The sequence below is a fragment of the Pyrgilauda ruficollis genome, unplaced genomic scaffold (genome assembly GCF_017590135.1).
Source record: "Pyrgilauda ruficollis isolate IOZ18807 unplaced genomic scaffold, ASM1759013v1 scaffold73, whole genome shotgun sequence".
Taxonomy (NCBI): Eukaryota; Metazoa; Chordata; class Aves; order Passeriformes; family Passeridae; genus Pyrgilauda; species Pyrgilauda ruficollis.
In genome coordinates, this window is record NW_024529155.1 from 2,302,652 (window position 1) to 2,315,508 (window position 12,857).

Genomic DNA, 12,857 nt, shown 5'->3' on the forward strand with positions numbered 1-12,857 from the left:
GCTTCACTTTCCTCACAGGGGGATTCGCTTTCTCCAGATCCTTCGGATGCTTCACGTTGACCGCCAGGCAGGCACCTGGAGGCTCCTGGGCTCAGTGGTTTTCATCCATCGACAGGTACCTGTTGCTATGATATTTTCTGAAAAATCTTCTTTACTCAGGATTTTTCTCCTGAGAAGCTGAGAAGCCTCAGAGTGTGTTTTGTTGCTTTGGAATACAATATAGAGATTGTTTATCCAGCATGTGAATTGTTTTTTCTTAATGACCAGTCACCATCCAGCTGTGTTGGACTCTGAGGAGTCAGTCATGAGTTTTCTTTATCGTTCTTGTTAAACCTTCTAATGTATCCTTTCTCTATCTTTAGTATAGTTTTAATATAACATTCTTTTAATATAATATAATATCATGAAATAACGAATCAGCCTTCTGAGAACATGGAGTCAAATTCACTCATCTCTCACCTCATCCTGGGGACCCCTGCAAACTCAACAGGTACCCAGCCTTTAAACATCCCCTGCACTTCGTTGGCTTCTGTGAATTCTCTCTGTGGGCTTCAAATAATGGTCTGGTCTTGATTTAAAAAGACAGGTGTCTGCTAAGGAAGGCAGGAGCCTTTCTTGAAATGGAAAGTGTGAACCCCCTCCCTCCAAATTATTGTAATTTTGAAGTTAAGGGGCTCTTAGGCAAAGATATGGGAATAGGAATAACAGTTCTTTACTAGGAAAATTAAAATACAAATGCAATAGTACAAACAGAAAAAACCAAACACTGACAGAGTCAGAATAAACCTGACACCCTGCGGGTCAGGGTGTTGGCAGCAGTCCCATTAAATGGTGGCTCCAGCCCTCCTGCAGTGCCAGCTGTGGTTCTGTTGGAACAGTGATCCTGTAGAAGGGTGGAGTTTTCCTCTGAAGGTCCTGTGGTGGTGTAGATGGGCCTGGTCTTCCTCTGGGAGTCCAGTAGAAAAGAAAGCTGCTCCTCTTGGAATCCAGTGGGAAAAAGGCTGTTCTCATGTTCCGAGTGTTAGACTATATCCAGGTAGGAATGCTTGGCTCCTCCCTTGGGCAGAGCATCTCATGGTGGGATGATGGAATTTTATCAGTCATGCAGTGAGACTCAGTGGCCCATTAACAGAAGATATTTCCCAGAGGGAGGATTGGTTTGTGGAAAACTGCCCGATTAACAGAAGATAACTGCCCCACCTCTAAAAGACAGCAAATAGAATACACACATATCTTGCAACCCAGGACAGCTAGTTGCAAGAGAACAAAATACTTTGAAAGTCCATAGTGTGTTTCTTCCTCCTTTTAAAATGGGAAGGTATTTTTGCTATTCAGGGCAGTGGCTAACAGGGTATAAACACCAGTGTTTGGGTTTATTAATTAACTGTTGTACTCTTTGATATTATCCCTCAATGTAATTTCTTAAATCCAGTTTTGTGGGCTGCCTTTCATATTGCAAGTACTCTCCACTATCTCTGCAGAAGATGTGTTCCTAGCTTGGTTTTCCTGGGGGAAACCAAACACTAGTGGGAAAGCCTTGCTAGAAGAAGTCAATTATTTAAATATTTCTGTTGTGTTCACCTTGAATACAAAGTTTTGTAAATTAAAAAAAACCAAAAAACTATGTTATGAAGTTGTGTAAGAAAAGTTACTTAATGAGCTTTCTTCAGAAAAATTGTTTCAAAGCTGTGTCTCTAAAGCTTTGAAACAATTTTTCTGTATGACAGCTCATTAAGCAGGAAGAGTTTAAAAGTTTTTCTGCAGATTTAAAAATATTTCTAATTGAAGGCTTCTTTTTGAGTCTTCATGGAATCTCTTTATGATTAGCTTTATTAATATAATGGGAAATGATATCATTAGCCTTGAAGTCTTGCATCTCATGCCACTCTGCGGAGGGCTAATACTCTGCTGTTAATGTCCACATCCCACTTGTTAGGGTGGTTAATTTGTTCTTACAAGTGTAGATTTGTTCTCCACATACTAACAAACTGTTACAAATTTCCATGCAGACATTTTTAAATTTTCTATTTGGAAAACTGTTTTTCTGGGACAGAGAATGTGCTGCACTTAATCCAAGCCAGTAATTTAATACTAAAAGTTAATTTTCTTCCTTTTATTTTTTTTTCCCCAGTACAGTAGGAACTTTTATGTCACGATGGCTGTGCAGAAGTGATGCACACCAAAGTGCTGTGGGATAAAGCCTGCTTTTATACTGCACAACAGGATGACTTTTAATGCTCCAAGTCTGTGTGGTCTTCATTTATTATTCTTGCATTGCCTGGGTATCTTGCTAGGGCAGAGCTGATATCCAAATAACTTGATATCCAAAAAAATGTTTGAGAACATTTTTTCCTGTGGGTGTTCAGTTTTAATCAAGAACCAAGAAATACTCTCTTCAAAATATAACACTTAAATCTTATGTGTCACAAGCATAAGAAAGTTCAATGGTTTAAAAGAGAAAAAAAACATCTCGGAAAACAAATTTATGAGTAAACGCACCTGAAGTTCTGCTTATCCAAAGAAGTGATTATGGTGATAAATAAAATTCCACAGATCTGTAGTACTTATCCAAGCAGATCACCCACTAACACATTAAGAAAAAAAAATACCAAGCACGCAGTTCTGTATTGACATTGGACAAGTGTAGCTGAAACCCTAACACGGTACCAAATGGAAGGAAAAATGGAACCTTTATTCCTGTCCAGCCTCTGAAAGAAATTTTTGTTTAAAAATATAAAAAACAAAACCAAAACAAAAACACCTCAGCTGCTTTTTCTTCACAGGCAGAGTACAAAATCCTCATCTATTTTTGGTTTTTTTTCGTTTGATACTCTTTCAGAAAACATGGGCCCCTGAACTCTTAAGCAATGTGAGAAAATTAATTCAAATCTTGGTGTCCTATGAAAGTAGCGAGCACTTCCCTGGGCCCTGAAGAGCTTAGTAAAGTTGTCACCAAGGATTTCCATGTGTTTTGGAATTTTACATATAGCTCAATTAGCTCACTCAGGCCCGCTTTGGCTAGGATGCTCTTCTATTTTCAGCAGGTTGAGCTTATATACAGCATTTCTTGCCAAAGGCAACAAAACGTGAGTCAATATCACATGTGGTGGTGGAAAGCCATGGAGAAATCCTGCAGCTTGCTGAGAAGCCAAGTTTGCCTCTCAAGCTCCAGCTTGTGAGCCTCTAGGTTGGTTTTACTCCTTCCTCACCTTGCTTTGTGAGGTCTTCCACTGCTCTCAGGACAGGAGGGATTCTCGTATTTTTTCCAAGTGTTGAACTTCATATTGTGTGGTCCTTATTTTAACTGAAAATGGAGGTACAGCTGAGCTTAAAAAATGTGCTGACTCAACTATGGTTGTGTTTGAGGATGAGGGAAGAGATAAGAATCTTGAGTCTATGTTTCAGAAGGCTTATTTATTAAATTATGATATTATATTATATTAAAATGATATACTAAAACGATACAAAAAAGAACAGAGAGAAAAAGATCCATCAGAAGGCTAGAAAGAAAAAGAATGTAATGAATAACAAAATCTTGTGACTGCTCACAGCCTCGACACAGGTGGCTGTGATTGGTCATCAAGTGAAAACAATCTACATAAACTAATGGAAGATGCACCTGTTACATTCCACAGCGGCAGATAATTATTGTTTACATTTCTTTCCTGAGGCTCCTCAGCTTCTCAGGAGAAAATCCTATTGAAAGGATTTTCATAAAATATGTCATGGTGACACTCAACTCTCTCAGTATTCAAATTTACCTTTGTGCGTTTCTTGTTCTTACTGTTTCCTGTGTGTGTGAATCTGAAAGTCCCTGCTGCAAAGAGCCATTTGTTTTAGGCAGCACTCTTTATTCTGAAACTCTTATCTAATAAAACCCACATAAATATGTAGTTTTAAGGCCTGATGCCTGCAGAATACCCTTTGTTTTGTGATCATGTCTCATGAAGCATGTGTTACTTAAAAAGCTTCTACTCTCCCTGAAGTATGTATGACATTGCTGCCATCGTTCTTAATAATTAAAGAGTCTCTCTATACACCTAGAACATGGATTGTGACATTTAGAGTAAGTCCAAGGCAGTTGCATTTTCAATTGGCCTTTATTTAAAAAGAATTCTGTCTTCAGATGAATAGTACTGGAGCTGAGAGGTGCCAGTGGTGAAATAAACTCAATAGTTCTGTTGATATTTCAGCCACTTTGAAAGGATTTCATAATACTCTGCTATTTTCTTGCCTGCTTCCCAAAAAGCCAGCACTTAAACCAGAATTATTCCAATTATCATCTACAGTCAATTGTGTATGTTAACAGAAGGAGCTTTTCAAAGCAAGTCATATCTACAAGTACACAGTGCTCCATTATCAAGAGATAAAGGTGAGAAAATAAAGGTGACCAGCAGAGAAACTACTGAAACCCCGGGGTTTATTTCCTTTTTTGGCTGCCTTGTTTAGCAAACAAGCCTGCAAAAAGTTAGGGCTTAAATTAAAAGATCTGGCCATGAGCAAGACAACATACTATCAAAATTCATTATTTAGGTCATCATTAAATGATTAGGGGAAAAACACCCATTTTTCTTTGTGCCAAGACTACTTAAAGGTTTCCTGAACCCAGATTGTAATTAGTGCTGTAGGAAAAGGAAGAATATGTATACTTCCTGCTGCTGATTGTTGGTACTTGATATAAGGGCTACCTTTGCCCAGAAACCTCTTACAGGGAAATGAAAAGAAAGAAAGAAAAAAGAAATCTGAGGGAAGTTTGATGATAAAATTGAACCTACCCTTACTAGCTGTTTAAGAAACATGGGTAGAATATTACAGAACACCTGTGAAAACCTGACATACTTTAAAAGTAGGGGCAATCCTTCCTAGGCAGGTTTTAATTTTAAATGTATAATATGGCAGTATTTTAATTCCCTTATTGGCTGGGACCCAAGGAGAGAGGAATGACTTTCAAGAACTTAAGATGCCAGTGAAGATGTAGCACAACATTGTTTCCTGATAAAGATGGCCAAATTTGTGCAAAGAAAATAAAGGAATGATGCATGTAAGCTTTAAGTAGTTAGAAAGAGCTGTTTTCCCTTATAACTAGGTATTGGATTTCCCTGAGGGGCAGGTGGATATCTCATTTAGCACTGCTTTTAAAATCTTTATGTGGTTTTGCATCTGTGACACCACACATTTTGGCTTGTTTAAGTGCACAAGCACTTTCTTTTTTTCCCCTGAAGACTGTGAGAATCCTGTATCTAAGTCACAGCAGGTCTGACACAACTCTCCTGCCCAAAAATCTTTAGAGAAAATGGTATATTCACAAGGACTGTAACATGTCCTCATAGAAGTCTGCCCTAGCCTTGTACTTCAGGACTGAAAACATGACATCTACCTAGCATACTTTATCTTCAGATTTTATTTATTTATTTTAACATTAAACTGTTGAGCATCACTATCCAGTCTTAAGCAGTCTAAACATCATGAGACATGGCTGCTGTTTCTCAGTGTGCTCTTCAGAAAGGACATTTCTAAAGCTGCTTTGCTACTTTTTAAATGTTTAGACAGTTAGTATTTTGAGTAGACAGTTAAGTGGAATGATTCCCATTCCATAATTAGGAGAGATGTCCCACTGTACATTTAGCTGCCCCAAGGATCAAGCCCATAATGATGGCTTTTTGAACTATTTAGCCTGCTATGAATAAAACCCAAGTTAATGTTTTAGCTGTTTTACTGGAGGCAGATTTCATCCCTGAAATACAACATATTAATTTTTCTACTGTGATGCAAAAACCCCACAGTTATTTGCAATGTTTTACAATGATGTGTGTGTGTATATATATATATATATATATATATATATATATATATATGGGATGAAAACCTCATACACTTGTTTGTTTTCTCTTTTAATAGGAACTCATAACCACACTGTACATTGGATTCTTGGGATTAATTTTTTCATCCTACTTTGTTTATCTTGCTGAGAAGGATGCAGTTGATGAGGATGGAAAGACAGGTTTCTCCAGCTATGCTGATGCCCTTTGGTGGGGTGTGGTAAGTGCTCACCAACAAAACGTGTGTGCAAACAGGGTCCAAGGTTTTCTGGTCAAGTTGTGATCTTTTCAGAAAACCCTGGCATTTCTTTCTTTACAGAATGTATTCCTGTAGGGAAGCTTGACAACTTCCTCAGAGGGATACAAGCAATAATATAAGAAATACAATTAAATACAATTAAGCACAACTATAAGAAATACAATTAAATTATTAGGGTATTGAATTTTATTGTGAGAGCTGGTTTTGCTAGTTCTTAGCAGAGGACACCAAATGCTTACAGATATGAAAAGTGAAAATCATCTCAAAAAGTAAACACATCTCAAAAAAGTAAAAATCCCCTTCAAAACCTATATCACTTCCTTTAAGCTCTACTTAGTTATTTGCAAAAGGTGCAAAACTTAAAAACTTATTCTATATGTGAAAGTTGGGTTAACGACCCTATTTTTTTTTTTCCTTTTTGTGTAAAAGTAATAATTCGGACCTTGATGCAGGTTATAGGTTGCTGTTTTTTGGTTTTTTATCTTTAACTTATGTGGGGAGATAGAATGTAAGAGAACAGAGATAGTGCAAAGGCAATCTCACCCCTGAGGAGTTGCAGCTGTACTAATTACCAAAGATTAGGAACAGGCCTGCCCTTAATAGGCCACAGCTGTGTCAAGTAAGGATGAGTGCTGTAAAAGAGTCGGTTAGCTGGTTGAGAAGAGAGTTGGAGTGGGTTGTGAGGAGTTGCCCATAAGAAATTACTGAGACTGTATGGAAGATTTGCAATAAGATGACAGCAAACTTAGATGCTGTATAAGTCTCTACTTCAATGAAGTACACAAAATTATAGACTATACTATGCAGAGCCCGAGTCCCCACTCTGTAAGTGGTTCACTATAAAAATATTTTAAACATTAAATTCCTGTCACTGGGTTATCAAGTATTCATTTAATCTGCAGAGTATCACCTATGACTGTGCTAAATAGTACAAACCCAGAAGAATCAAGGGAAAAAAGAAAAATCCACTCAATGGCCAGATGAACCTGATGATCTAATGTGCTGGGAAGCAATGAAACCATAAATCAAGCCATAGAGCTATCACTTGTTGAAGTCCTCAGTGGACATGGGATAAAATTTTAAGAATACGAAACCTCATGGTTATAGCAGTGAAGCAACCTGTAGCTAGTGGAGGAAAATAATGAGTGTCTCAGAAGTAGAGATTGTGCTGCTTTTAGAAAGAAAAACAATCAGGGTATAATTGAAAGATACCCCATGCCAGCTTTATGAGAGCAAAGCAGAACTCTTATTCTCACTTATTCTTCCATTATTTGAGAAGTTCACCTCAAACACCAGTGGATCACTTTTAGCATCCAGTTCTATCCATGTATGTTCATGCTAAAGTAACTGCTGCATGTGATAAAAATTCCATGTGGACCCTGTGTCACTCTTCCTACCTTTCCTTGGTTTTTTTTTTTTTTTTTTAGGTCTAGTTTTTCAGAGTTGCTTCATTAGTTGCATTGAATATTTAGGTATGAGTTAGAAATGCTTCTAATCACTATGAGCTATTGCACAGATATGAGCAAAGAGTAAAAAAGTTAAGGTTAAAAAAGTCAGAGTGTGTTTCTGCAACAGTGTTTTGGACTTTGGGAATTTAAAAGGAGCTATGAAGACCATCAGAGAAGCTTAAAATGCCCAGCACCTTGTTGAGACAGATGACTTGGGATCTGTGTTTCAAAGTGTGTGGATGGGAGAGGTGAAGTGTTCAGTGGGTTTTGTTATTTTCCAAAACTTGACTTGCTTTGTGTAGCAGAAAGATAAAATCAGCTCCTCTTTCTCTGGCTGTGTGAGGAACACTGTTCAAATTGTTGTTTAAGCTTTTCAGGCATCTAGGCCTGGGAACAGGAACAAAGGACAGAGTGAATCAGTTTCTTTTTCTTTTCAAATCTCCTGGAACATAGAAACACAGATGTGGAGTTACTAGGGAGTGAAATTTGATTTTTGCTTTTGCTTTTCAAAACTGAGCCATTGGAAAAAAAAATCTTGGTACCAAGTATTTGAAAGTCTTATGTGTCTGACAAAAACCACAGAGAATATTATGGGGAACATTTTGCTTTGAGGAGAAAGTGCAAGCTTGCTGAACTTGATACAAATGACCTGAAAGGTTTAAATACAAGGAAAAGAGAAAATAAAGAATGAATGAGAGTTGGAATTAATTGCTAACTACATTCACCTGCTTCAGTTAAAGGCAAGGTTTTTTTTTCTCCTAGATTTGGCAGACAAACAGATTAAACTGCAAAGACATATCAAAGGCTTGTGTTTCACATGAAGCCATTCTCAGAAGTTGTAGCATGTGGGGCACGTGTAAAAGCACTTCCAACAGCATGGTCAGTCTGCCAGAATTGCAACCTGTATCACAGCAGTTGCCCTGGTCCTTTTGGGTATTTTTTCCTTGAGAAAGAAGAGCACATAGGAGTCTTCTCTTCTGCTGGCTCCCCCTGCTTGCCTCTTGCTGCTGGTAATGCTTATTTGCCTTGCTGCAAACCCAGCTACTCTGTACCACTGACTGGAGTTAAATCCTTGCTCCAGTGAATTGGTGTTAACTGGCACAGGTACTTGGGATCAACTGCTTAGAATTTCCAGCAGTAAATTTCCATGCCAGAGGTAGCAGTTGGAATCCCTTTATATTTAGTGTGGTTTTTTGTGGTGTGCAGTTCTGACTCCTCGCACCTGAGGACACCTGCCTGTCTTTAAACATCTGAGCAGCCCTGTTGACTTCTACTAAATCAGAGTTCTTCCCTTTTTGACACATACACATGTGTGTGTTCAGAGCCTGTGTACACATCTGGAATGTGCCATCATAAATCCCTGTTACAAGAGATTTCATTTTCCAGAGCCCAGGTCTCCAACTTTCTCTTCTCAGAAATACTGATAACTTTGTATGAGTAGAAAAAAGATTCTGCTGTGATTAAGACAGCCAGAGAATTCCATTATTTATAATCCTTTTCCATGTATTCAGTGTGCTAATTAAATTACCAACAAGGAACCCTCTTAAGGTAGCCAGGGGAAGACTTCCTGAGACATGTTCAGGCACCTGCAGGAGTCTGCCAGCCAACTGCCTGCTGTGCAGGTGGAAAATTCATCTTTCCTGTGGTTACAGCTTTCATGCTGTCTTCCATAGTAGAATTAAGGCAACTCAGCATTACTGCAGTTTGGTTTTAAGTCCTGGGTGCTGGAGAACTTAGTGAAAAAAAACAATCAAAATCACTGCAGAAAAACTAAACCACCCCCAAAAACCCAAGAAGCCTTTTGTAAGACAAAAGAGGGCAAAAGAAAGGGAAAAACTACTGGCTTTGAAGGGTCATCTGGGTACACTGAGGAGCTGAAGTGCTGTTAAAGAAACATCTTTAACTTCCTCTGCTACCCAGAAACACATGCTGCATTTCAAAGCTGAATTTTGGGGGGGTCTTATTTACCTCTGGGGACTGGCAAATTCATTGTCCTGCTGGTAGCACACAGCACCTGAGTCACTTGACCAGCCACATTAAATCTGGACAAACACCTGGCAAGGCAGAGCTCCTGCTGAGAGCAGTTTGCAGTTCAAAAGAACAATATTCATCCAAGGATATAGCTACTACAAAGTGGTCTTCATCAAGTGGAAAATTCATGATGAATAAACACAAATATAACTATTTTTTGGAACTTGGAAAAACTAAGTTTGGTAGTAGTTGCTGATTTTTTTCCCTGCAAATCTTTCTTCCAGCTCTGAGAGTAGGAGGAAACATATTCTTCCCATGCCTTTATTGCTTGATAGTTTCTTCTGAGAAGACTATTTTTGCATAACATCTAAGCGTTTGTCAGCAAATTTTTCCATAAAAGGCAGCCTCTTTATAGTCAGTGTAAATTTACATATTCTTTTAAGTCTGTTTTGGCTGTGTTTCTGCTACCATTCAAGGCAAAGTGAAGGGAGGGGGTCTAGGTTTGGGGCTGGTACGTCCAAATAAAAGTACATTTTTTCTATTTACAGCTCTCCCCAGTGGTTAGTATTGCTGACAGAGCTCTTCTGTTCCTCACCAGAAGCTTTTCACTTCTCAGGGATCCAAGCCATGTTTCTCACACCATTTTATGGCAGCATCAGAGCTCTGAGGATGCTGAATACCCAACACCCCCATGGCCCAGGGTCTCTGTTTTAGAGTGTGGTCTGTGAATCCTGTCCTGCTGTGACCATGGTGCTGAGGCCCCTGTCAGGTGTGATTCCTGTGGCTTGCTGTGGATTCCTGCTTTGGGATCAGCTGATTATCCCCTTCCATTGGCAGCAGGGGCTCCTTGTTACATCACAAACCTTTCTGATGGACCAGCCACCACCTGGACCCTCTTTTCCTCTTGCACCAGGTCCTTCCTGACCTCTGGCTCATGATGAATTCTCTTTCATCCTTCTGGGACTCTTCAGGAACAGCCCCAAACCTCTGTCCCACTCAGGTCCTCCTGCCTCTAGGGCTTTTCAGGGCTGGCCTGCCACCTCTGCAGAAAGTCTGTGTAGAGCCAAGTCCCTACAGATCCCAGACCTGAGGGCACTGACCAGCGAGACCCCACTGGTGGTGCTCCATGCACAACATTTCAGCAATATTTCAGCACAGGAGATATTGTCTGTAGCTCAGTTGCAGCTGTGTCTAGGTTTAGGCTCCCTCAATCCTGATTTTCACCCACGGGATGATGCCCTGCTGCTGTCTCTTCCCTGTGGGCTGGCCACTTGATGCTAATTCTGACTGGTGGCTTGCTGTCAGACCTGCCTCCTTGTGCTGCTGCATTGTAATCCAGACTCTGGGGTGCACCTGGCTGTGCTTTCTGTGTCTGTTTTGCTTGAAAGGTCCTGGCTCCTGACGGGAGAGGTGCTGCCCTGCTGGCTCTGTTGTCTCCCTGGACTATGGGCCCCTTCTCCCTGACCCTGATAAGCAATATCAGATCCAATTTTAAGCACCTTATGGCGTAAACACAATTTTGAGTGGCCAGGTATTGTTGCAAAGAGTCCCCAGCCAGGGAATAATGTGCTCTGACTCCATGATTTCAGAAGGCTGAACAAATGCTTTATTAAGCTATATTATATTACACTAATACTATACTATATTAAAGAGCTATTAAAGAAAAACCTGTGACTGTCTCTAGGCGGTTATGACACAGCTTTGACTTAAATGGGCAATCAACCCAAACAACCATCACCGGTGTCCAATTAACAAATCATTCTCTGTAAACAATCTCCAGAACACATTCCACATGTGCCAAACAACAGGAGCAGCAAGTGGAGATGAGAATTGTTTTCTTCTCTGAGCTTCTCACTGCCTTCCCCAGGAAAAATTCTGGGAGAGAGAATTATGTCTCTCTCTGTTCCGAGAATGTGAATACCACAGCCAGGTCCTGTGTTTGTGGGGGAGGAAGAAAGCTGAGCACAGGCCTCAGGTGTGTTCAGGTCTAGCTCTACTGGCAGGCTGACTTTGGGAGATAACACATCCTGGAACGGTTGTGTGCTCCTCCTCTTGCCGTGAGGATTCAGTTGGGATGGGTTAGTTCTGTCCTTTTTCACCTTATCCCCAAATCCACATACACGGTTCACACCTGTCTCCTGATACTTCACTAATTACTTTCCCCTTCCATTCTTTTTTTTTTCTCCTCATGATTTTTTGAGGAAAAAAGCACTAAAACAGATGTTTCTTCCTGGTGTAGGTAACAGTCACAACAATCGGCTATGGAGACAAAGTTCCTCAGACATGGATTGGGAAGACAATAGCTTCCTGCTTCTCAGTGTTTGCCATCTCCTTCTTTGCCCTGCCAGCTGTAAGTGGAACTTGAATCTCTTTATTAAAGGTGTGTCCACCTCTGTGAATGTCTCTGGCTCCTGTAACCTGTGGATCACAGCAATAAACACGTGCTGTTTGTTGAAGTTACACAATTCTGCTGTTGATCTGCTCAATTTCAGATTTGGAATAAATAGAACTCAGACATTTGAAAATGCATTTTATAAAGTCTTTTGTTAAATGTCTGTTTATTCCAGGTACAAAGTATTTTATTTAGATATATGAAGCTGTATACATGTCTGATTAGTAGTTTTGTTTTTTTGTTAGGGTATTCTGGGGTCTGGTTTTGCTCTGAAAGTACAGCAGAAGCAACGTCAGAAGCATTTCAATAGACAAATCCCAGCTGCAGCTTCCCTAATTCAGGTAAGGCCACAACAGTAAAATACTAAAACACCTCAGAGTTTATTGGAGAGAATAGTAATGCCTGGAAGTTCAAGTATGAGAATCACCATTCCTAAATTTATTATAGATCTGTAACTTGTGCTTAGCCACTGTCATTTTGATCCGTGTCAGTAAGTAGAGAGATTAAGATAATTGCCTCTCCCTTTCTGGGAGCTGCACTATACCTGATATTCACAGGCATAATGAGACTAACTGGATGCAGTGAGTATATGTAGTGAAATACTAAAAACATAATCAAAATCTTTATTATACTATTTAATTCAGAACGTCCTTTTCATGTTGTTTTCGGTCGTGTGCATCTGCCAAATCCTGAAGTGGTGAATGTGCAAATACATGAAAAAACACACCTGATTTTAGAAAAATCTCCCAGTATAACATCCCATATGATGATATAAAAAATTAGATAGCTCAGTGCACAAATATTCATTGTGGTACAGTGCAGAAAAAAGAAAACACAGCATTCAGTGGGGGATTCACTTTTGTGGGGGTTGAGTTTGATTTATTTGGGTTTTTTTTTTTTGCTGTGGGTAGAGTTTGATCCCAGCTCGTGGGGGGAGCACACTGAATATCTCTGTGTGATTCGTGTGC

General features: G+C 39.6%; 1 protein-coding gene across 1 annotated transcript in view; it reads left to right on the forward strand.

Annotated features, from left to right (window-relative positions):
• LOC121363541 (potassium voltage-gated channel subfamily KQT member 1-like) overlaps positions 1 to 12,857 on the forward strand; it is a 74,472-nt gene that overhangs the window by 33,349 nt on the left and 28,266 nt on the right. Inside the window, exons 5-8 of the mRNA XM_041485942.1 lie at positions 19 to 115; positions 5,899 to 6,039; positions 11,737 to 11,847; positions 12,135 to 12,230. Of these exons, the coding sequence (XP_041341876.1) occupies positions 19 to 115; positions 5,899 to 6,039; positions 11,737 to 11,847; positions 12,135 to 12,230 (445 nt within the window). The remainder of the gene's footprint in view (positions 1 to 18; positions 116 to 5,898; positions 6,040 to 11,736; positions 11,848 to 12,134; positions 12,231 to 12,857) is intronic.